Source organism: Scardinius erythrophthalmus, assembly GCF_964197995.2.
Source record: "Scardinius erythrophthalmus genome assembly, chromosome: 24".
Classification (NCBI taxonomy): domain Eukaryota; kingdom Metazoa; phylum Chordata; class Actinopteri; order Cypriniformes; family Leuciscidae; genus Scardinius; species Scardinius erythrophthalmus.
The window spans coordinates 13,775,276-13,797,510 of NC_138244.1; the positions used below are offsets into that span (position 1 = coordinate 13,775,276).

General features: G+C 37.9%; 1 protein-coding gene across 1 annotated transcript; it reads left to right on the forward strand.

Annotated features, from left to right (window-relative positions):
* Positions 1-579: 579 nt before the first annotated feature.
* btbd10a (BTB (POZ) domain containing 10a) lies at positions 580-21,561 on the forward strand. Its single transcript, XM_081355646.1, is given in 11 exon segments — positions 580-628; positions 1,159-1,232; positions 1,434-1,505; positions 12,962-13,161; positions 15,280-15,532; positions 15,647-15,749; positions 17,510-17,630; positions 17,970-18,167; positions 18,561-18,671; positions 20,296-20,535; positions 20,538-21,561. Coding segments are annotated over 8 exon segments (1,383 nt in total). The 5' UTR covers positions 580-628; positions 1,159-1,232; positions 1,434-1,505; positions 12,962-13,004; the 3' UTR covers positions 20,738-21,561.
* Positions 21,562-22,235: the final 674 nt, after the last annotated feature.

The window sequence follows — 22,235 nt, forward strand, 5'->3', positions numbered from 1 at the left end:
ACACAAAAGAAAAATGTAAACGAGGACCAAATCTTAAAAGAAAATAGAGAAAAAGTAAATTTTCGAGGTGTTTTCTATTTTTGATGACAATATAAAAAATAAATAAAATAAAAAATCGTTGTTCTTGCGTATGCCTCCTGTTTTGTTATGTTTTTTTTTCTTGTCATGCAACTTTACCTTTAGTTATTTAAAAAAAAATGCTCTTTAAATGTGTATTTATGTATTGCCTTTCTCGTTTTTGTTGTATTCTTGTTATTATAATATTAAATAACATGATTTCAATAGCTTACATCCTCTGCATTCTATTTTTGTATGGCTCCTTGTATGGCAGCAATGTAAATGTTTCAAAAGCAGCGTGATTCTCCTCACCGGTTGATTGGACCGATTGGACGCAAGGTGGTTTCTATGATGTCTATGGTTTCTACGGCGACGTCTCGTGTGTTCTCGCGATAATTCACAGTCACTCTCTTCTACTTGGTTAGCCATGTAGCTTCCAAGTGTGTCAACACTGTATCCCGTCGTGAACGATGAAGATCAAACTTAAGTAAATTCATGCTAGCTATTAACTTTTGTCTGAGAGTCAGAAGGGTACACATCGCGGAGAAAGTTCAGCGTTAAGCAGAGTCAGGTGAGAGATCGTCTGTGTTTGTTTAGCGCCCACTTTTAAAAGCTAAGTTAACTGATAAGCTAACTAGATAGCTTAGTGAATCAGGTTACCAAAGTTGGAATACGTTGTCGGTTTTGTGGGCTTTGTTGGAACATATTATTCATACTAGCTCAAACAAAGCAAGTGAACACTTTACTTTTAAACCGGATATGCCATAGTATTTCTTTTCTCTTTAAAAAAATATCATAAGCATAATATTGAACTAGAAGGATCCTAGGATATAATTTTTCTTATAGTAATAATTTCTTATTAGAAAATATGAGACAGTTTTTTATTTTGTTGCCTATATAGTTCCCATTTCATTTATCTGTCCATCAGCTAAACATTATTCCCGTACAGAAGTAACGTTTGAGTTCTTATCAACATTACGCAATATCCAGTAGGGCTCAAGGAATCAAATCAAAATCCCAGAAATCTCACTTTATCCAGTTGGATCTTATTTGATTTTTAGTGGATTTTTCTTCTTATATGATGTTATTATATTCCTTTAGGATCCAATTGACAAGGATCATGTATTCAAGGTTCATAAGTCAAAACTCTGCTTGTGTGTCAACAATGTCAAAAGGTGTGTGTTTGTCCATAAAAAAAACTATGCATTTGGACGGAAGAAATTACTAAAAGAAAAGGCAAATTTTTGGAACAGTTAGAGCAAAAACTAATTCTTTTACTTTTTTAAATTCTTTTTGCTTTGTTAGGATATGAGATCTGAAGGCATATGTCCAGTAATATCAACTCAAGTAAACACATGCCCTATCTCTTATGACAGCCACTCTAGCGATTCAGAAATTTGGGATCAAAGGACAGCGTGTCGGTCTGGGAGAATCTGCAGACACTTAAGGTAAGACTGGATAATAACAAAGATTTCCAGTCATACGAGTGTCCATCTGTTGCATGGATTTCCTATAGTTTATCTAGTCTACTATATTAGCATCAATAGATGCTTTTGGAGTTTAATTTGTGGATTTTAAATTTCTTCGACAATTAAACCCATTGCGGTTTAATTCAAATGTTAAAGGCACAATATGTAAGATTTTCACTAGAAATCACTAGAACAATTTTATATACTTTGTTGACTTGTGTACTTCCATTCTCCGAAATGTTTCCAAAAAATTTAAAATCCAGAGAAATAAGCAATTTTAACCAGTTTAACTGGTTATTTCATTGCGTCGCCTGTCAATGACGTCATATCTGCGTTACCCTCGTTTTCCGGTTTTACCTCTGTAGAAACCACGGAAACACCAAAGACACTTTTAATAGCCTATATTATGTGTTTTATTAGACAGGTGAGGTTGAGGGTTAGTTGCATGTAATTATGCATAATTTACTGTTATTACTATGGTATGTACATGCAACATATGTAACAAGGACACTAAAATAAAGTGTTACTCTGTTTTGATACCTTAATATACAGAAAACTAGTGTTATACAGCTCAAAACGGTAAGTTTTATTGTTTGAATATCGTTTTCTTGATTTACCGCGAGTAACATGTTTGTACCATGCCTCAGAGTCAATACCTTTTTTGGTCAAGTGGCTAAATTAGAAATAACTTTATTTGTAGTAACTGTAATAGAGCATTTCCTCCACCATACAATATATTTTAAAATGAACTGCATGCCATTAAGCAACACAAGTCATCCAGCTTTTATTAATATGATATTCTAATATCAATCTAGCTTACTGCAGTGTGCGACAAGTGTCTAATAGCAGAGAGTAATGTTATAACAACTTTCAACACACTCAAATGTACAGCACTGCATTACACCACAATTTTAATTTGTCAAATAAACTGACCTGTAGTAATTCAGCACTTGCGGCTGTTTCACTAGAATGAAATTTAAAAAAAGTGCATTGAAGTGATAAAAAGTAACTGTAACAAAGTTCATGTTCAGAGAAGGAGGCGGTGAATGTTAAACTTAATTTTAATCATAAAATAAACAAACAACAAAGCAAAATGAGTGCCAGCAGCAGACAGATGGCATATAAGCATAATAAAAACAGCAATGTAAAAATGTCTCTGACTCGGCCCGCCCTGCATCATACGATAGTAACGTTCATAAAACTTCAATACATTAGCTTACCCATGAACATGATTTCTGCCTGAGTCCTGTCGGATTGCTTTCCATCGACTGTGGAGGTGAAGACAACAACTCCATGCTCATTCACGGCGCCATAAAGCTGTGCCTTTATTGATTTTAATAAGCGACCTCAAGTGCTGAAACTTATGTACTGTGCCTTTAAATCCATTTATATCATAGGTACACTTCAACTGTGAGAGACAGAATCTAAAACAAAAATCCAGAAATGACATTGTATGATTTTTAAATAATTAATTAGCATTTTATTGCATGACATAAGTATTTGATCACCTACCAACCAGTAAGAATTCCGGCTCTCACAGACCTGTTAGTTTTTCTTTAAGAAGCCCTCCTGTTCTCCACTCCTGTATTAACTGCACCTGTTTGAACTCGTTACCTGTATAAAAGACACCTGTCCACACTCTCAATCAAACAGACTCCAACCTCTCCACAATGGCCAAGACCAGAGAGCTATGTATGGACATCAGGGATAAAATTGTAGACCTGCACAAGGCTGGGATGGGCTACAGGACAATAGGCAAGCAGCTTGGTGAGAAGGCAACAACTGTTGGCGCAATTATTAGAAAATGGAAGAAGTTCAAGATGACGGCCAGTCTCCCTCGTTCTGGGGCACCATGCAAGATCTCACCTCGTGGGGTATCAATGATCATAAGGAAGGTGAGGGATCAGCCCAGAACTACACGGCAGGACCTGGTCAATGACCTGAAGAGAGCTGGGACCACAGTCTCAAAGAAAACCATTACTAACACACTACTCCGTCATGGATTCAAATCTTGCAAAGCACGCAAGGTCCCCCTGCTCAAGCCAGCGCATGTCCCCCTGCTCAAGTCAGCGCATGTCCAGGCCCGTCTGAAGTTTGCCAGTGACCATCTGGATGATCCAGAGGAGAATTGGGAGAAGGTCATGTGGTCTGATGAGACGGAAATAGAGCTTTTTGAACCATCCTTGAAGCATGGAGGTGGAAACATCATTCTTTGGGGATGCTTTTCTGCAAAGGGGACAGGACGACTGCACCGTATTGAGGGGAGCATGGATGGGGCCATGTATCGCGAGATCTTGGCCAACAACCTCCTTCCCTCAGTAAAAGCATTGAAGATGGGTCGTGGCTGGGTCTTCCAGCATGACAACGACCCGAAACACACAGCCAGGGCAACTAAGGAGTGGCTCCGTAAGAAGCATCTCAAGGTCCTGGAGTTGCCTAGCCAGTCTCCAGACCTGAACCCAATAGAAAATCTTTGGAGGGAGCTGAAAGTCCGTATTACCCAGCGACAGCCCCGAAACCTGAAGGATCTGGAGAAGGTCTGTATGGAGGAGTGGGCCAAAATCCCTGCTGAAGTGTGTGCAAACCTGGTCAAGAACTACAGGAAACGTATGATCTCTGTAATTGCAAACAAAGGTTTCTGTACCACATATTAAGTTCTGCTTTTCTGATGTATCAAATACTTATGTCATGCAGTACAATGCAAATTAATTACTTAAAAATCATACAATGTGATTTTCTGGATTTTTGTTTTAGTTTCCGTCACTCACAATTGAAAGGCACAATATGTAACTTTTTTGCTTTAAAAATAGCAAAAATCACTATATCTATGTTATATATTTTTTTTAGTTGTGTACTTACATTATCCTGACTGTTTCCAACAACTTTCAAACCAGGAGAAATTTGTAATTTAATTCGAAAAACGCCCCGTTTCTTTATTTCCGTTTTGTCGCCGCCAATGGCGTCACATCCGCGTTGTCCCTGTTTTCCGCTCGTGCTGCCATGGCAACCAGAGCTATGAACCAGAGCCGTCTGATAGTAACCAAAGCGACAGACGCAGACATCTGTGGAGTTCGCAATGTCTATTTGCACGCTGTTGTTGTTTCGTTCAAAAATTATGGACCATGGCAAGCAGACTTTGGATAAAAAAAGGAGAACTAAAACGAGAATCAATATCAGCGCGGTGTTTTCGAGATGCCGAGAGCTCCCATAGACAGTATAAACGAGAGCTCCACGTCCGAGACTTCGACCGCTCCTACATGTACTTTATTAAACAGGTGAGCACATTTACATAAAACTAATCAATGTTATATAGTTCAACAATGATAAAATGTCAGAATATGATCTGTATGTTATTCTAATGTTGATCTAGTTTACTGCTAGTCTCATACAGACAAACTAACACATACATTTCAACACATTTAAATGCAGTTTAGTGTGATAGTGTAATGTTAGACCAAGTGAAACAGCGCTGCGTTACCTCACAAGTTTAATTTGTCTAATAAACTGACCTGTGAGTAGTAATTCTGCGTGTAGTTTGGTAGAATGAAATGTCCATATTCCTTTTATATCCGCGGGACTCGCGTCGCGTTTGGAGCTGATAGCTGTCTTTTAGCAATCCCGAACTGCTTCATATCACAGTCATGATAAAAACATCGATGTATTCAGTCATCCATAAACATTATTAGATCGGTCGGCTTGACGTTGACGACAAGATCCATAATTCTTAGCAAATGTTGCGTCATCAATCTACGCCTTTGTTATTGTAAATAGGTTAGCGACCCCTAGTGGCGAAAAAATGCCATACTGTACGTTGAAGTGTACCTATGATAAAAATTACAGACTTCTACATGCTTTGTAAGTGGGAAAACCTGCAAAATCGACAGTGTATCAAATAATTGTTCTCCCCACTGTATATTAAGGCTGGGTTGATGATTATATCAATTCATTGATTTTAATCGATCTTCATTTTGAGGTCTGTTCTCAAATTCCAAAATCAGTCTTTTGGTCTCCTCTATGCTGTTTACAGTTGATGTGTGAACAAAAATATGTAATAATTGCAGCTGTGTTACTACAAATTGGAGTAGAAACATAGTGTAAAAGTGGCCACCCCTTTTTTCAGCTGCACTGATTCCGGAAGTATTTTTTCCATTCATTTTCCCCATAGGGATATACAAACTTTAATTTAAAGCAAAAAAGTCCTGGTTTATATTATATTTAAATGCATTAAGCTGGTTGTTTTAGTGTTTATATTGATTTCTATAGGGATCTTTGCATTATGATGTATAATAAGGGATCTTCAGAGATGTATTATAAGGAAAATCACAGCCTTTAATATCATATCTGCTGTGCTTTTATCATGAGGGTCTGTTTATAATATATTATAGTGCAATTTAGCTCCTGGGCAACACGACTTGCATAATTTTACTTAAGTGTGCAATGAACTGTAGCCTAATCGGTAATCTTTTGTTTATCAGTGCTGGCTGATATGGTCATCTTGTGACCCTGTTAGTGACTTTCATGCTGCATCATGCAAAATTTTTAATTTGGCAATGCCATGGGAGAAATACACTATTCACTGTCACCATACTAGCAAATGTTCAGTGACCGAAAGCCTGCAGTATTCATCTGGTTTCTTCTCATTGTGTTGCTGACCCGCTCCATGTAAAATTAAATGGCTGTTATACGCCACTGATAAGTTTACGCCAGTGTACGTGATTTTAAACTTTTCTCTTCTTGTCATGCTTCTTTTACTATTACTATTTTTTTTTTAAATGAGGAAAAAGGATTGAAAGCACCTCTGTACATAATGTACAACTTGCACGTCTTTATGTGTCAGCGCCACCTGCTGGCCGTTGAGAAATAGACAGCTTGTCAGATGTAATTGGAAACAATGGCTATACTATGAGGGGCCGTACAAGCCAAAATCCATTCTTCGACTCTCACACACATACATTCTTCTTTCACATACATACATTTCTACTCTCTCACACACATACATTCCTACTCTCACACACATACATTCTCCTTTCACATACATACATTTCTACTCTCTCACACACATACATTCTCCTTTCACATACATACATTTCTACTGTCACACACATACATTCTCCTTTCACATACATACTTTTCTACTGTCACACACATACATTCGTACTCTCACACACATACATTCTCCTTTCACATACATACATTTCTACTCTGATACACAAACATTCTCCTTTCATATATATACATTTTACTCTTATGCAAATGTATTCAAAGTATGCATCTATTATTATAAATAATACATGTATGTAAGAAGAAAATGTATGTATGTCTGAAAAAAAATGTGTGTATGTAAGAGAATAATGTATGTATGTGAGAGAGAAAGTATAGTGGAAACGGAAGGCGTATAGTGGAAACGGAAGGCGTATAGTGGAAACGGAAGGCAGGTCTGGTCAAGCGAGCCGCGGTTTGAAAATACCGGAAAATACACGGTCAGCCGCCAAAAAATGGGTGTGCGCTTATTAAGCCGCCTTTCCACTGCACATGACAAACGATAGCCCTTTGACCGGAAGTCATTCATTTCCAATGAAGAGTCGTACGGGAGCTGCGTGGAGTTCCGATCATATAGCCTACGTTCAGCGAACGTCTATTATGATTACGGTAAATTCAGGAACTGCAGCAAGATAACTTTTTTTTCATCCGATTACGTTAGCTACTCAGGCGGATGTCCGCGGCCGCGCTGTCGGATGTCGTGCGGGAGATCGCGACTTGACAGTGTTTAAAAGAGATCCATTTTCAGTGCACTCAATGTTTTTGTAAAGAGAGTTTACAGTTATAAAGTTAAATCTGATTACTGAAATGTTAATGTCAGTATTGTTTTATTTGGTGGAATACACGGTTTCATTTTCTGTGACCATACAGTTCAGATAAATGTGTAATGTGAGTTTACTGAAAGAGCGTTTCACTTTTTGACAAGTAGTCACACTGCCAGCTATTTCAACGCTGTGAAACGAAAACGAATTTATTGTTGTCTTTGTTGAATTTGCAGATTGTACAGTGTGTGACAGAAATAAAAATTATATGTGCCACCAGAAAAACAGCCTCTTCTGTGTGTGCAACAGGACATAACTGTTCTTAGACCTGATTCTTTGTCTGGATTCATAAGCAGTCTGCACTACATTTAGACATCCATATAATGACTCCAGTGTATACTGCTGCTCTATTTCTTGAATCCTCAACAAATCTTGAGACTGACAGAAATCCACATAGGGTTTGAATGTGATCACAAAGATCTCAATGCAGCCTATCATGCACAAAAAAATCTGTTTCTCTTTGCATTTGGTCAGTACATTGGTCAGCACATTATTAAAAAAAATGTCTGATTTCATGTTCATTGCTACCTACTCCAAAAAGTAAAAACTGTAACTGAAAAGAAAACAGGATTACTTTGAATAGCATTAGCATCATTGTAAAGTTGTGATGAAGAGCTGAGCAAGTATTGCATATGTATTTCCGGGTCTGAGAGTGTATATGTACAGTGCTATGCATAAGTTTAGACACCCATACTAAAGTTGACTAAAAAGAGGAATAAAAAAATCATCTTTTGGAAATTGAACTTAATGCCTTTAATTAAAAAAATTAGGAAAAATCCAACCTTTAAGGACACCAATTTTCTTTGTGAATGAATAATGTATCGTAAATAAATAAATGTTCTTCCTTAAAATACAGGGTGCATAAGTTTGGACACCCCTATGTTAAATTCCCATAGAGGCAGGCAGGTTTTTATTTTTAAGTATTTAAAAAAAAAAAATTTTTAGGATACTATGCATCCTGCACATCATCACATAGCCTTCACCATACCTAGAGATTAGCATGGTTTTATTTCAGTTAGCCTAATAGCTGGTTTGATTTGCATTGAGAAATGATCTTATGGAAAGTACCCCATGCCAATCTCTAGGTATGGTGAAGGCTATGTGATGATGTGGGGCTATTTTAATTCCAAAGGCCAAGGGAACTTTATCAGGATGCATAGTATCCTAAAAAAATAATAAAAAAAAATTAAAAATAAAAACCTGCCTGCCTCTATGGGAATTTAACATAGGGGTGTCCAAACTTATGCACCCTGTATTTTAAGGAAGAACATTTATTTATTTACGATACATTATTCATTCACAAAGAAAATTGGTGTCCTTAAAGGTTGGATTTTTCCTAATTTTTTAAATTAAGGCATTAAGTTCAATTTCCAAAAGATGATTTTTTATTCCTCTTTTTAGTCAACTTTAGCATGGGTGTCTAAACTTATGCATAGCACTGTATATATATATATATATATATATATATATGAAAGGAGAATGTATGTGTGTGTGAGAGTAGAAATGTATGTATGTGAAAGGAGAATGTATGTGGGTGTGCATATAGAAATGAATGTATGTGAAAGGAGTATGTATGTGTGTGACAGTATAAATGTATGTACTTGAAAGGAGAATGTATGTGTGTGTGCATATAGAAATGTATGTATGTGAAAGGAGAATGTATGTGTGTGTGCGTGTAGAAATGAATGTATGTGAAAGGAGTATGTATGTGTGCGAGAGTATAAATGTATGTATGTGAAAGGAGTATGTATGTGTGTGAGAGTAGAAATATATGTATGTGAAAGGAGAATGTATGTGTGTGCGTATAGAAATGTATGTATGTGAAAGGAGAATGTATGTGTGTGACAGTAGAAATGTATGTATGTGAAAGGAGAATGTATGTGTGTGAGAGTCGAAGAATGGATTTTGGCTTGTACGGCCCCTCATACTATACAATACACACACACACACACACACACACACACACACACACACACACACACACACACACACACACACACACACACACACACACACACACACACACACACACACACACACACACACAGGTACGAATATATAAACTCTATATATACACAGTTTATATATTCATACGTGTGTGTGTATATATGTGTATATATATATATATATATATATATATATATATATATATATATATATATATATATATATAAAATATACACACACACACACGTATGAATATTTAAACTGTATATATATATAGAGAGAGTTTATGTATTCGTACCTGTGTGTATATATATATATATATATATATATATATATATACACACACACTACCGTTCAAAAGTTTGCGGGTCAGTAAGATTTTTAATGTTTTTAAAAGAAGTATCTTCTGCTCACCAAGGCTGCATTTATTTGATAAAAAAACAATAAAAAAAAGTAGTATTGTGAAATATTATGACAATTTAAAATGACTGTTTTTAAAAACATTAAAAATCTTACTGACCCCAAACTTTTGAACGGTAGGCTTGTGTGTAGAGAGAGAGAGAGAGAGAGAGAGAGAGAGAGAGAGAGAGGGGGGGGGGGGAGGGAGGGAGAGGGAGAGGGAGAGGGAGAGGGAGAGAGAGAGATGTATATATATATATATATATATGTATGTGTGTATGTATATGTATGCTAATTTTCATTATAAGAGCACCATTTATTGACAAAGGTTATAGCCTATCAAAGTACTATTTTGATTGATTTTAGGTCTACTTTATAGCAGATTGTGCATTACAACACTCGCATTTTCTTCACCTTTAAATTTGTCTTGGATAACACTTTTCTACCTTCCTTGACATTCGTGCGGTTGCGGAGAGGTTCACCGAGTTCGTTTCGCATTGGCATGACTGCCGTGCTCCATCCCATCACGCTTTTCCTTTCATCAGCCGATTGTGTTTTCGTGCGTGAGAGAATCTACAGTATCAGGAGATATTATAAGGGTCGGGCTACGTCATCGAGGCAGCCTCCGCGTGCCACAGTAGCGGAAAAAGCGACCAGCCATTCATGCTCGCGCGAACGTCTCAGTCAGGTTACTATGCTACCGTCCTACCGTGTCTCGCGCCGATGCTACCTGAGGGCGTCTTTTCTTCTCGGACAACAGCATTTACAGGCTGTGTTCGCAGCGAATAAGTTACACCGGAGTGCTCGCATTATGCTGAAGTTTGAAAGTAATGCCCGAGGATGCTAAGTCGCCTGGCAAGCCCTCGTTGTGCGAAGGAGCGCGCATCCTTTGTGCGTTCATTCATCAGCTGCTGCCCTGCTGCTTTGTTTTAAAGACAGGCGGGTACGTATACGCGTCTCTCTGTGTGAATTCATCTCAAAAGAGTGTCGCTTCGCTTTAGAAAGTCGTGAGATAATAAAAAAAATGTTACCTCTGCGTAACAAGTCTTATTTGTAGAGAATATTCCCGATGCAGTTCCCTCATCAATATTCTATCGTTTAGAAATGAGTTGTATGCGTCATTTTAACCGTATCTGCATGCAGTGCCCTTCAGAAACGCATTGTCTTGCTGTTTAACGTTAGAGGAGCGGTGTCAGCAGTGCACTGAATTATTGATGCTACTTTCTCTGTAAGTAACAGAATGGATTGTGCACCGTTAGTTACTTGGAACTTGGAAGTTTAAAAATGCTTTTTTTATTCATGCTGATTGACATGAAGAAAGACAGATCATCAATTGGCTTGGCTTGTCAAGAACATGATCTTGTCCCCTGAGGGGTCCGGAGACACCACAGACATGCCTTCATCCGAATTCATTGTGGCCTACTTTTGCCTGGCACATTTATGGGCTGATGCAATAGAGAAGCAAAACAAGATCTTGACTTGTAATTATATTGCTGAGAATTGTGGATATGATTGGCAGTGGATGCATGAAATGATCTCTACGCAGCACAATACACAGAAGCTGAATGAATGCGAGCCTGTGAGCTGAATGAATTTCTGTGTGAACCGCTTAGGGAATTGTCAGACTGCTCAGATGCTTATTGCAGCTGAAGTTCAGGTTTCACCATCACATTAATGGCTGTGCTAAAACATCAATCAGACAGCAGGACTGAGGAAGCTGCTGAGAAGTGTTGCTAGATCAATTGTTTGCATAGCAGTTAGAGGTCAGACTGTTATTTATTTTTTAACAAACGAATCAGATGATTTTGTTGTATTTGAAGTGTCTTATAAGCAATATCCAAAACCAGTATTTTAACCATTTAGTCTGTTTTGCTCAAATAAATAATCTTAAGACTATAACAACAATAAAATAATACAGTTTGTATATATAATGATTTAATAATGATAACAATGTTAGTAGTAATCATCATCATATTTATGGAAACACAAGCACATGCAAAGACGTTAAAGATTCCCAAAAGACATTTGACCATTAAAACCATCTAAACATCACATAGTGACCTCTTGGTTGAATTAAGAGAAATTTTGCATGCTCAAAGACTACTGTGACCACACTTTACACTGAATAGTAGAAACAGTCTTTTTTAGAAACAGTCAGATTTTATTCAGTTTCATCAGTGGGGTAGGTCATTGTATGTGTGCTCTGAAGCATGTGGGATAATGGAACTTGCAGCAAAACAGATGCAGCAAAACTTATTGAATTTGTATCTGCTGTTGAGTATGGTGGTGCTGTGGGCACTGGTCACGCTCGAGTTGGTTAATGGGGTCACAAAGCTCTTGGCTGGTACAGTCATGACAGTCAAAATGAATCGAGGGGTCCATATTGGGCAGCACTTTTGCTGGGATAAATCAAGCCCTATTTCCAGCCTATTAATCATTTATTCAAACAGAATATTCTGCCTGTGCACGCTTCAGTGGACCCTTTATGTTTTTTTTTAGTGCAGGGGAAGAAAGAGGCATATCCGCTCCATACGAAGAGCATTTTTTAAAAGCGTGTTTTCTGCTTTGGTCTATGCTGTACTCCAGTCTCCTTGCTTCAAGGGCATCTGTCTTGTAATGATCCTGTTTCAGCCCCCTGGGGAATGAGAAAAAATTAACAGCACCTGGTCTGGGCATAGGCAGTCTGGATGATACAGTCTGTGTTTATAAAGGATGTATTTGTATTATATTGGCTATTATTGTTTTAATATTATAATTTAATATAGTTCAGTTTTAATATAAAAATGTTCAGCACAGTTTTTGTCCTGGATTTTCAGTTATATGAAGTATTGAATTTTTAATGTATTAAAAATCACCTGAAGGGATTTGGTTAAAATTAAACCCCAGTGACTTTTTCTCACAAGCACGGCACGTGAGGTGAATGAAATAGACAAATGGGAATGAATCCTCTGTGATTACACGGGTCAATACAGTGGCTTGTTGATGGATGAGGCTGTGCTGAAAGTGAACCTGCGCTGTTGTCTCTTTGTTTTTTAAGGAAGTAGTGTAAAATTGCGCTTTGCTGTCATCACGCTTCCTGCACTCAGCATCTCTTTTAGAGCCCAGAGTTCATCCAAGTTTGTTGTAAGCGCTTGCCGAGTTCCTCACGTTGCGGAGATCGGGCCACCCCTCCCTCAGCAGTCGAATGCTCACGTGTGTGTCTGACTGTGTGTTGGCTTTTCCTGGCAGTGGTCAGCCGCGTGGAGCTCAGCTGGAGGGTGAGCTGGTGAAAATGAGCCTGCACGGAGCCAGCGGAGGACCCCTGGACCACCCCAGGGAGAGACGGCGTTCTGGAGATCGCTCCAGGGATTCTTCACACGAGAGAGGTGAAGGACAGCTGACCCCCTGCATCAGGAACGTCACCTCGCCCATACGCCAGCACCTCACTGGTGAGTTTTGGCTTTCTCATTCTGTACCAATTTAAATGCATTTGAGTTTTATAACAGACTCTATCAAAATATATATAAAATATAATATATACATACATATATACACACACATATATATGTATATATATATATATATATATATATATATATATACTAGGGGTTGCACGACTACTGATTTCTGCTAGTCGATTTCTTATCAAAACAATACTCGAGTTACTCGACTACTCGTGGTTCATGCTACTGTAAATGAAAAGACATGAAATAGCTAGATCTTATCAATAAACATTATTAATTCATAGCCTAATGCAACAATTACATAAGTAAACTCTCAAAACATTATAATTATGACATTTCATTTTAAAATTTTCATGTAACAGTCTAAAGCCAAATAAATAGCCGTTCTTACCTTTCATTTCAGACGGGGCCGTTCACATATCGCGTCTTTTTCGCGCTCAAGGTTGACATTTCAAATGTAGGCGCGCGGCGAGCGCGTTCATAATGGAAGCAACGTGGTGCGCTAGTTTTTCCAGGCGGGTTTTTCCTTCTCATCTCCAGAAATATATATAGTAGTAAAGCTAATGCAAGGGCTAGAAATCAATTAATCCTTTGCTGATACTTCGTCGTCATCATGGAGAGCGCAGTTCATGGTTGGTTGCATAGCAACGATAGACGCCATGGGAGCGGGAGCGCAAGCGCTTGTAGGAGACAGCGGCACGGCTGCGCTTTCCACACGTTTTTAGACGCAATATGTGAACGGCCTCTTGCAGAGTTGGCCAATTACTATATTTTTGTCATGCTTGATGAAATACTTCCACACATCTGACGTGTGTTGTCTGTTGGTGACGTTCGCCATTTTTAATTCATTTATGGTTAATGGACGCTCGAGTAGTCGATTGTTTCCGACGGCGTCGAATAGTGGTTGAAGTAGTCGATCTATCGACTACTCGACTAGTCTATGCAAGCCCTAATATATACACATATATAATATATATAATATATCGGTTTTAATTCATTTGTATTACAGAGAATTCATTATCTGTCTGTGAATTTATAAAATATATATATATATATATATATATATATATATATATATATATATATATATATATATATATATATATATATATATATATTATAAATTCACAGACTGATAATGAATTCTCTGTAATACAAATGAATTAAAACAGAATAAAGAGTATGTATATATGTATTGCACACTACAGCATTTCAGTATTTTCAATAAGCATCTTATGCTTATTAAGGCTGAATTTATTTGATCAAAAATATAAAAACAAATATATCTTTACAATTTAAAATGACTCTTTTCTGTTTAAATATATTTTAAAATGCTAAAGCTGAATTTTCATCATCATTACTCCAGTCTTCAGTGTCACATGATCCTTTAGAAATCATTCTAATATGCTGATTTGCTGTTCAAGAAACATTTTTTTATCATTATCAATGAGAAGGTCAATCAAATCTCCATGACACAAACAAAGGAAAAGGAACATTTTTTTAAATATGTTTTGATACATTTTTAAGGAGCATTTGATCAATAGAAAGTTTAAAAGACCAGAAATTATTGGAATTAGATACTTTTGTAACATATTACATGTCTTTGTCACTTTTTGATCAATTTAATTCATCCATGCTCAATTGAGTATTAATTTACAATAAAAAAAACTTAGCAACTCCAGAGTTTTGAATGGTTGTCATTTATTTAATCAGATTCATCAGATTATTACAATCTCTAGCTACAACTATGAAAAATTGTCACTGAATTATTGTTTTCTTTGTATACATGACGGATTATAAAGGCCAATTCACACTGCACTGAAAGATGCAGACAGAACACTTTGGGTTTTGTCGGTTCAGTGTTACCACTTGTTACCCGCCTTGTTATCTCTTGGAGTCTGTCAGAGCTTGTTTTCGTCGATTGAACATATCGAATCCGCACTTGTCGGGTCATGGAATGTCTGAGAAGTGGCATACTGTAATCTGGTGATTGTCTGCGTTGGTTGGCGTCTGTTATTAATGCTGTCTCCTACTTAAGTCTGTACTGGCAAGGTTCACTTGAAATAGTTTGACTCCTGTCTATCTCTCACATTGATTCCTCAGACCGCGAACGGGATTCTGGCTGCTCATCGCGCTCCACGAGTCCCAGGCCTCAGAAATCATGCACCTCCATCCTGTTCTATGGAGACTCCCACGGTAAAACCCACAGCTCTGACATGATCTACGTGTGTGAAAGCGTCAAGGAGGGACCCCGCAGTTTGAGGACTTCAGAGAGAGTTACTCTGATTGTAGATAACACACGTTTTGTGGTCGACCCATCCATCTTTACTGCCCAACCCAACACTATGCTTGGCAGGTTAGGATAAACTTCGGTCACCTCTTTCAATTTGTCAGCTTGTTATTACTTAAATATAAACATTCATTTTGACATATTGTGTCAATGTTGTAACTGGTGGGCGTTGTCTTGAAGGATGTTTGGATCTGGACGGGAACACAACTTCACACGTCCTAATGAAAAGGGAGAGTATGAGGTTGCTGAGGGAATCAGCTCCACCATGTTCAGAGCCATTTTGGTGAGTGCACTATGCTTTAAAAGCTTTATTGAGGTTATAAATATATCTTTGGCCTAGTGTACCACATATTGATTAAGTGTCGTATTAGACTGCAGTATCAAAATTCACGTGACTTCAGCATAAAGCGTACTGTTTTGTTAAAGTTTATTGCAGATATATTTCACATATAGAAATGAAAACTCAGCAGAATGTCTGGTTTCTTTGCTTTCTTTTATTATCTTCAAAGTGTTTAGTCCCCCTTTCTGGCCTCGTCACTTTACTGACCTTAAAATCTATCAAAATGTAATAAAACGAATAGTTCTGATCCTGGATGATTATTGGTCTTGAAAAAAAATTGCAGGGGTTTTATATTATGAATGTACAATACTACAAATTTTCAAGATCCACTAGTTGAAGGTTGTCTGAAGTTGTTTATATTCACCACTATCAGACAGATGGACACTAAATGCAGCTCTTTTTTGTAACTGACAGAATTTCAGCAAATTAATTATATATATATAAATATAAGTATAACTATTTATTGCACAAAACTAGCACGGTCCTCACAAAAATGTACAAATATATTCTGCATAATAATAGAAACATTCAGGACTTGAGCAGTGAGCCTTAATTGTTTTGTTTATTAAAAAAGTTGTAATGTTTCTAAATTGGATGAATTTAATTGGGAAATATTGCAAATACTCTGAATTTATTTTTCGCTTTCCTGAAATTTCCCAACACAAGTGGTATTTGCATGAGATTTTCAGAGGTTTTAGGGCATAGGGGTTTTAGGGATAATTCTTTATATTTGTAAGCCGATAACCGATATATTGGCTGATAAATCAACATTTTTGAGAGCCTGATTACAAAAACAAAGTCTCACTATTAAAAACCACATCCCAAGCACACAATTATAATGTTCTCATTATAATTTTAATAGCCGATATGTCAGACTTGCATATATTTTCATTTTTGAAGTGATTCCAATCATATTTCAAGCAATTCAAAATCATCATGGCGAACAGTGCGCATCTGAAGTGTCTTAGCTGAAGGAAATAATCCATTATTTATCGGCTTTAATATATCGGCCAACTTTTCTTATCGGGCCGATAACGATAACATTAAAAATGAACATATATCGGCCGATACCGTTATGGTGGCCGATATATCTTGCTTCCCTATCTAAAAGTTAGCATAGAGCTGTGTATTTTATATATATATATATATATATATATATATATATATATATATAAAACATAAAATATGTTTACATATTCTGAATTGACGTTTTATATATATAGTATCTTACATTGTGTAAAGGTATTTTCTAAAAAAATACTAAACTATTGCATAATAATAATAATAATAATAATAATAATAATAAGCTGTATTTTAGTTGACCGTCACAGCCAGCATTGTTTGGACATCCATGGCATTCGTTACAAGCCTGTCTCTGCGGCATTGAAAGAGTTAAGCTTCTACCATGAGGCTCAGCTCAGTGGAAAAATCAGGACGGCACTACAGAAATAACAGCCATATTGAATCTTTCCCTTTTTTCAGTGAAGTGTTTTGTTCAGCGTTTTCATGCTGTCTGTGTGCTGAGCTCTTTCCACGTTTGGCTGGCTTTAAATGGATCAGTGCGTGTGAAGAGTTGGAAAAGCAAGGGGGGGTGTGTGTGTGTCTCTGGCATCGGAGCCATTTGCTTATCTTTGGAATAAGTGCTGCTTCAGTAATGGCCGCCTGTTTGTTTTTCCTCTGCGTCTCTCCCTTTTAACCGGCAGGATTACTACAAATCAGGGATAATCCGTTGCCCTGATGGGATATCCATCCCGGAGCTGAGAGAGGCATGCGACTACCTTTGCATCGCCTTCGACTACAGCACCATCAAGTGCAGAGACCTCAGTGAGTACTCATTAACATGACAAATGCACTAAACGGATTCGGCTTTTTGTGCTGGAAAACCCTCTGATTGTCTCGGCAACGGGGAAACTGGACATTATTCCAAGCATTTTGGATGTCTGAGGATGGTAGATGCGAGAGAACAGAAGTAGGTCAGTGCCATATCCAATGTGATTGCCAGAGATGGGTCAGTAGACGCTGTCAGTGTGAACTGTTTACATTGTAAGCATTCATGTTATGGCTTGTTTATTTAAAGTGTCATGTGTATGTGATTTATATGGCTAAATTGAATCAGCGAGTCAGCTGCCGAATCGTAATGAGTCGATTACATGTCAACTGCAGGTGCGCTCATGCATGAGCTGTCTAATGATGGCGCCCGCCGGCAGTTTGAGTTCTATCTGGAGGAGATGGTGCTGCCCCTGATGGTGGCCAGCGCTCAGAGCGGAGAGAGGGAGTGTCATGTGGTGGTGCTGACGGATGACGACGTGGTCGACTGGGATGAGGAGTATCCGCCGCAGATGGGAGAGGAATACTCACAGAGTCAGTTTACTTCACCTGCACCTCAATTACACACTATTACCTATCTGTCAATCACAGTGCTACTGCATTGTGGGTAATTTATGAGAACTGATTGTTCGTGGTCATTAGTGGTGTGTGCTTGTGGTTTTTGAACGACCTTAACCCTAGTGTTTGTACAGGCATGAATGATATCTTGTGTGTTAAGATTTTGCCCTTGTAGACAATAAAATGGGTGAACACTAATAACAGCATAGAACACTGCATAACAACATTATATAGCATATGGCAACACGCTCTATCAAAAGACCGGCTCTATCAAAGATCAGTGTAGCTTTGTAAGGAATGTATTAGTAGGATTATATGTAATTTTTGTACTCGAGGTCACAATGGCTTTGTGTCTTTTGTGTAACGCAGTTATATACAGCACAAAACTATACCGGTTCTTCAAATACATTGAAAACCGAGACGTTGCCAAGTCTGTACTGAAGGACAGAGGACTGAAGAAAATTCGATTAGGCATCGAAGGTAAGAAAAGATTTTCACTCGGCTGCTTTCTGCTCGTTCACGCATTTACACGAATTAAAGCGCTAGTTCACCCAAAAATGAAAATGGTCATTATTAAAGAGTTAGTTCACCCAATAATGAAAATTCTGTCAGTAATTACTCCCCATCATGTCATTCCAAACGCGTAAGAGCTTTGTTCATCTTCAGAACACGAATTAAGATATTTTTAATGAAGTCCGAGAGCTCTCTGACTGCAACGTAATTATCACGGTCAAGCCCCTGAAAGGCAGTAAAGACATCGTTAAAATAGTCCATGTGACTGGTTCAACCTTAATGTTATGAAGCAATAAGAATACTTTTTGTGCGCAGAAACAAACAAAAATAACGACTTAAATCAACAATTCTCCTCCATGCCAGTCTGCTACGCGATTCACGAAAGCACCATATGTGATCATGTGATTGTGCTCAGCCAATAGTGAACCAGCGTTCTGCCGTAAAACACGGAAGAGCTGTACTTTGTGAAATAGCCCAACAAAGTGAATGGCGTACGAGAGTAGCAGGGAAGAGAGGAGAGTTTGTTGAATAAAGTAGTTTTTTTGTTGTTGTTTTTTCGCACAAAAATTATTATCGTCGCTTGAAAAACTTAAGGTTGAGCCACTGGAGTCACTTGGACTATTTTAACGATGTCTTTACTAACTTTTCTGGGCTGTCAGATGAAATTAGCTAGAAGCCTACGATCCAGCTCTCAGATTTGTGTTCTGAAGATGAACGAAAGTCTTACGGGGTTGGAACAACATGAGGGTGAGTAATTACTGACAGAATTTTCATTTTTGGGTGAACTAACCCTTTAACTAATCCTAAAGCCTTTTTAATACTTTTTATACCACGAGCCTCCACTGACTGCTCACGCTCCTCCCCAAACGGACGAGACGTTTATACTATACGTGATCGCCGTTCCGTTGTACTATTCTTTGAAACGACAGGGGGCGACTCTGAGTAATTGTCCTCTAAACTATCAGGAAGCAGAGGTACACACGTGACGATGTTTGTTTTTATTACATTTCACCAAACCCTCAATACAAAAGACCCCCAAAAAACGTGAACAACCCAGTAAACCTTGAGATTATTGTTCTCATATACACATATTTTGTTCTAACGTCACATAATGTATAAAATTAAATTAAACAACAATCTCTAAATTATTTTCTAATTTCATTAAACATTTTAATTTAATTTCATGAACATTTTTATTAAACATGGACCTTTGTTTTCATTAAAAAGTTTCATTTCTGCTTGCGTAGGTTCATTTTGTAAATGTAAGCAATTCATTTAGACAAGCTCAAACTGGGTGCCGGTAAGATAGTACAGACGTAACTGCTCAGCCAAAATGGGGTCTCGCGCACTAAATGCTTCGCTCTCGTGCGTATGCGGCGAGTATAAACCAGGCTTTCTTCTGTGGAACATAATAAAAGATATTTTGAAGAATGTTGGCAACCAAACAGTTTCGATTCCAATACAAATGGAAGTCATTGAGGACCGAAACATCGTCTCCAACATTCTTAAAAATTGACCGAATTTTCATTTTTGGGTGGACTATCCCTTGTATTAGCATTCCTGTTAATGCCGCACCTGTTTTTGCACTTAGGATACCCAACCTACAAAGAGAAAGTAAAGAAGCGACCCGGCGGGCGTCCGGAGGTAATTTACAACTACGTCCAGCGGCCCTTCATCCGGATGTCCTGGGAGAAAGAGGAAGGCAAAAGCCGACACGTGGACTTTCAGTGCGTGAAAAGCAAGTCCATCACAAACCTCGCTGCAGCCGCTGCAGACATTCCTCAGGACCAGCTGGTGGTCATGCACCCTGGACCTCAGGTGGACGAACTCGACATCCTCCCCAACCACCCGCAGCCCAGCCCCCATTACGAGCCAGACCCCGATGCCTCGTCCCCGGCCATCTGACACCCCCCCACACACACACACACCCCCGCCACTTCAGCACTGCAGAGAGAGGTCAGCCAAGACCACGTTGCCTTTCAAGTCCTCTCCCGCCTTACGAGTGTCAAACTGATCGCTGCGGCAGCACATGACCTTTGTACACTATGCCTTTCTTTCCCACAGAACTTGACCAAAGGAGGTTTTTTATTTAAGAACACACTCAAAGTTGGTAGTCACTCCTTTGATTAGTATCTGAAGTGATTATTATGGAAGCATATTTATACCAACGAAAAAAAATAAGTAATTGCGACTTCTCACAATTCTGACTTTTTTGCTTGCAATTCTTAGAAAACGTCAGAATTGTGTGATGAACTCAAAATTGCAAGATATAAACTCCGATAAATCAGAATTGTGAGATGAAAAATGAGTTGCAATTCCATTTTTTATTCTGTGGCAGAAACGATAAACAGAATTGCGAGATGTAAACTTGGAATTCTGAGGAAAAAGTCTGAATTGTGTACAGAAAACATGTTTAAAACTTTGAATTGCAAGAAAAAAAGTCTGAATTGTGAGATAAAAAGTCACAATTACCTTTTTATTTTTTTATCTGGTGGCAGAAACAAGCTTCCATAGATTGTACTATGTTTGTGGTGCTGTGAGACTACTGCTGTTTAACTTGGCAATAAAAAGGAGCACAACCATCTGGAACACCCCGCAAGTGAGCGACATCATGCGATGACATCAGAATGCTTCCATTAATGTCTAAGCGTTCTGGTTTTGTCACGTCATGCGACGGAGCACTTGTGGAGCCTCACTTTGATGCATTTCCTCTGAATGAGTACTGAAGTGATGTCACGTTTTTATTGTACCGTACTTTTCATTTTATTGTTATTTGTAGCTGCATTGCGGTTCGTCGAGAGAAAAGTTCTTGTGTACCACTTGAGAAATGTTATTTTAATAAACATGATGAAATCAGCATGCTTTGTTCATTCGAGTTGTTTCTAAATATAGAAATTACTATGTGCCACTCAATTTTCATTGTAATGGAAGTTTATAGGTGAATCCCGTATGTTTTCACCCAAAAAGAAAATGAAGCCATTTTAAAATATGCATTCTTTTGACAATTAAGCACATTTGCCCCGCCCAGTATTCTCATGTAATGCAAAAATGGTCATGCTAACATTTTAAAATTGAGGGGCCGTTTACTCAACATTATTTCCGACTAAAAACGGTGAGCTTTTTATGCGTTTTGGTCGGTCGTTTACATTTAGCGGCCTGAAAACGTGTTTAAAAGTGCAAGTTTTTGAAAACTATATCGTTATTGTCTTTTGCAGATCCGTGCGAACGGAGATTGTTTTGAAAAACGTTGTCGCCTGTAACATTACACTAAAAAAGAAAAGGAAAAACGTTTCCATTTTAGTACAACATCGTCGTGTAAATGCACCTTGAATCTGAATGCATTATGAAATATTTAAAACAAATAACAAAAATATTTATATACATACAGTATGTTCAAAACAGTAATATTATAAACTTTTTATTACAATTTAAAATTTAATTTATTTCTGTGATGCAAAGCTGAATTTTCATCATTACTCCAGTCTTCAGTGTCACATGATCCTTCAGAAATCATTCTAATATGATGATTTG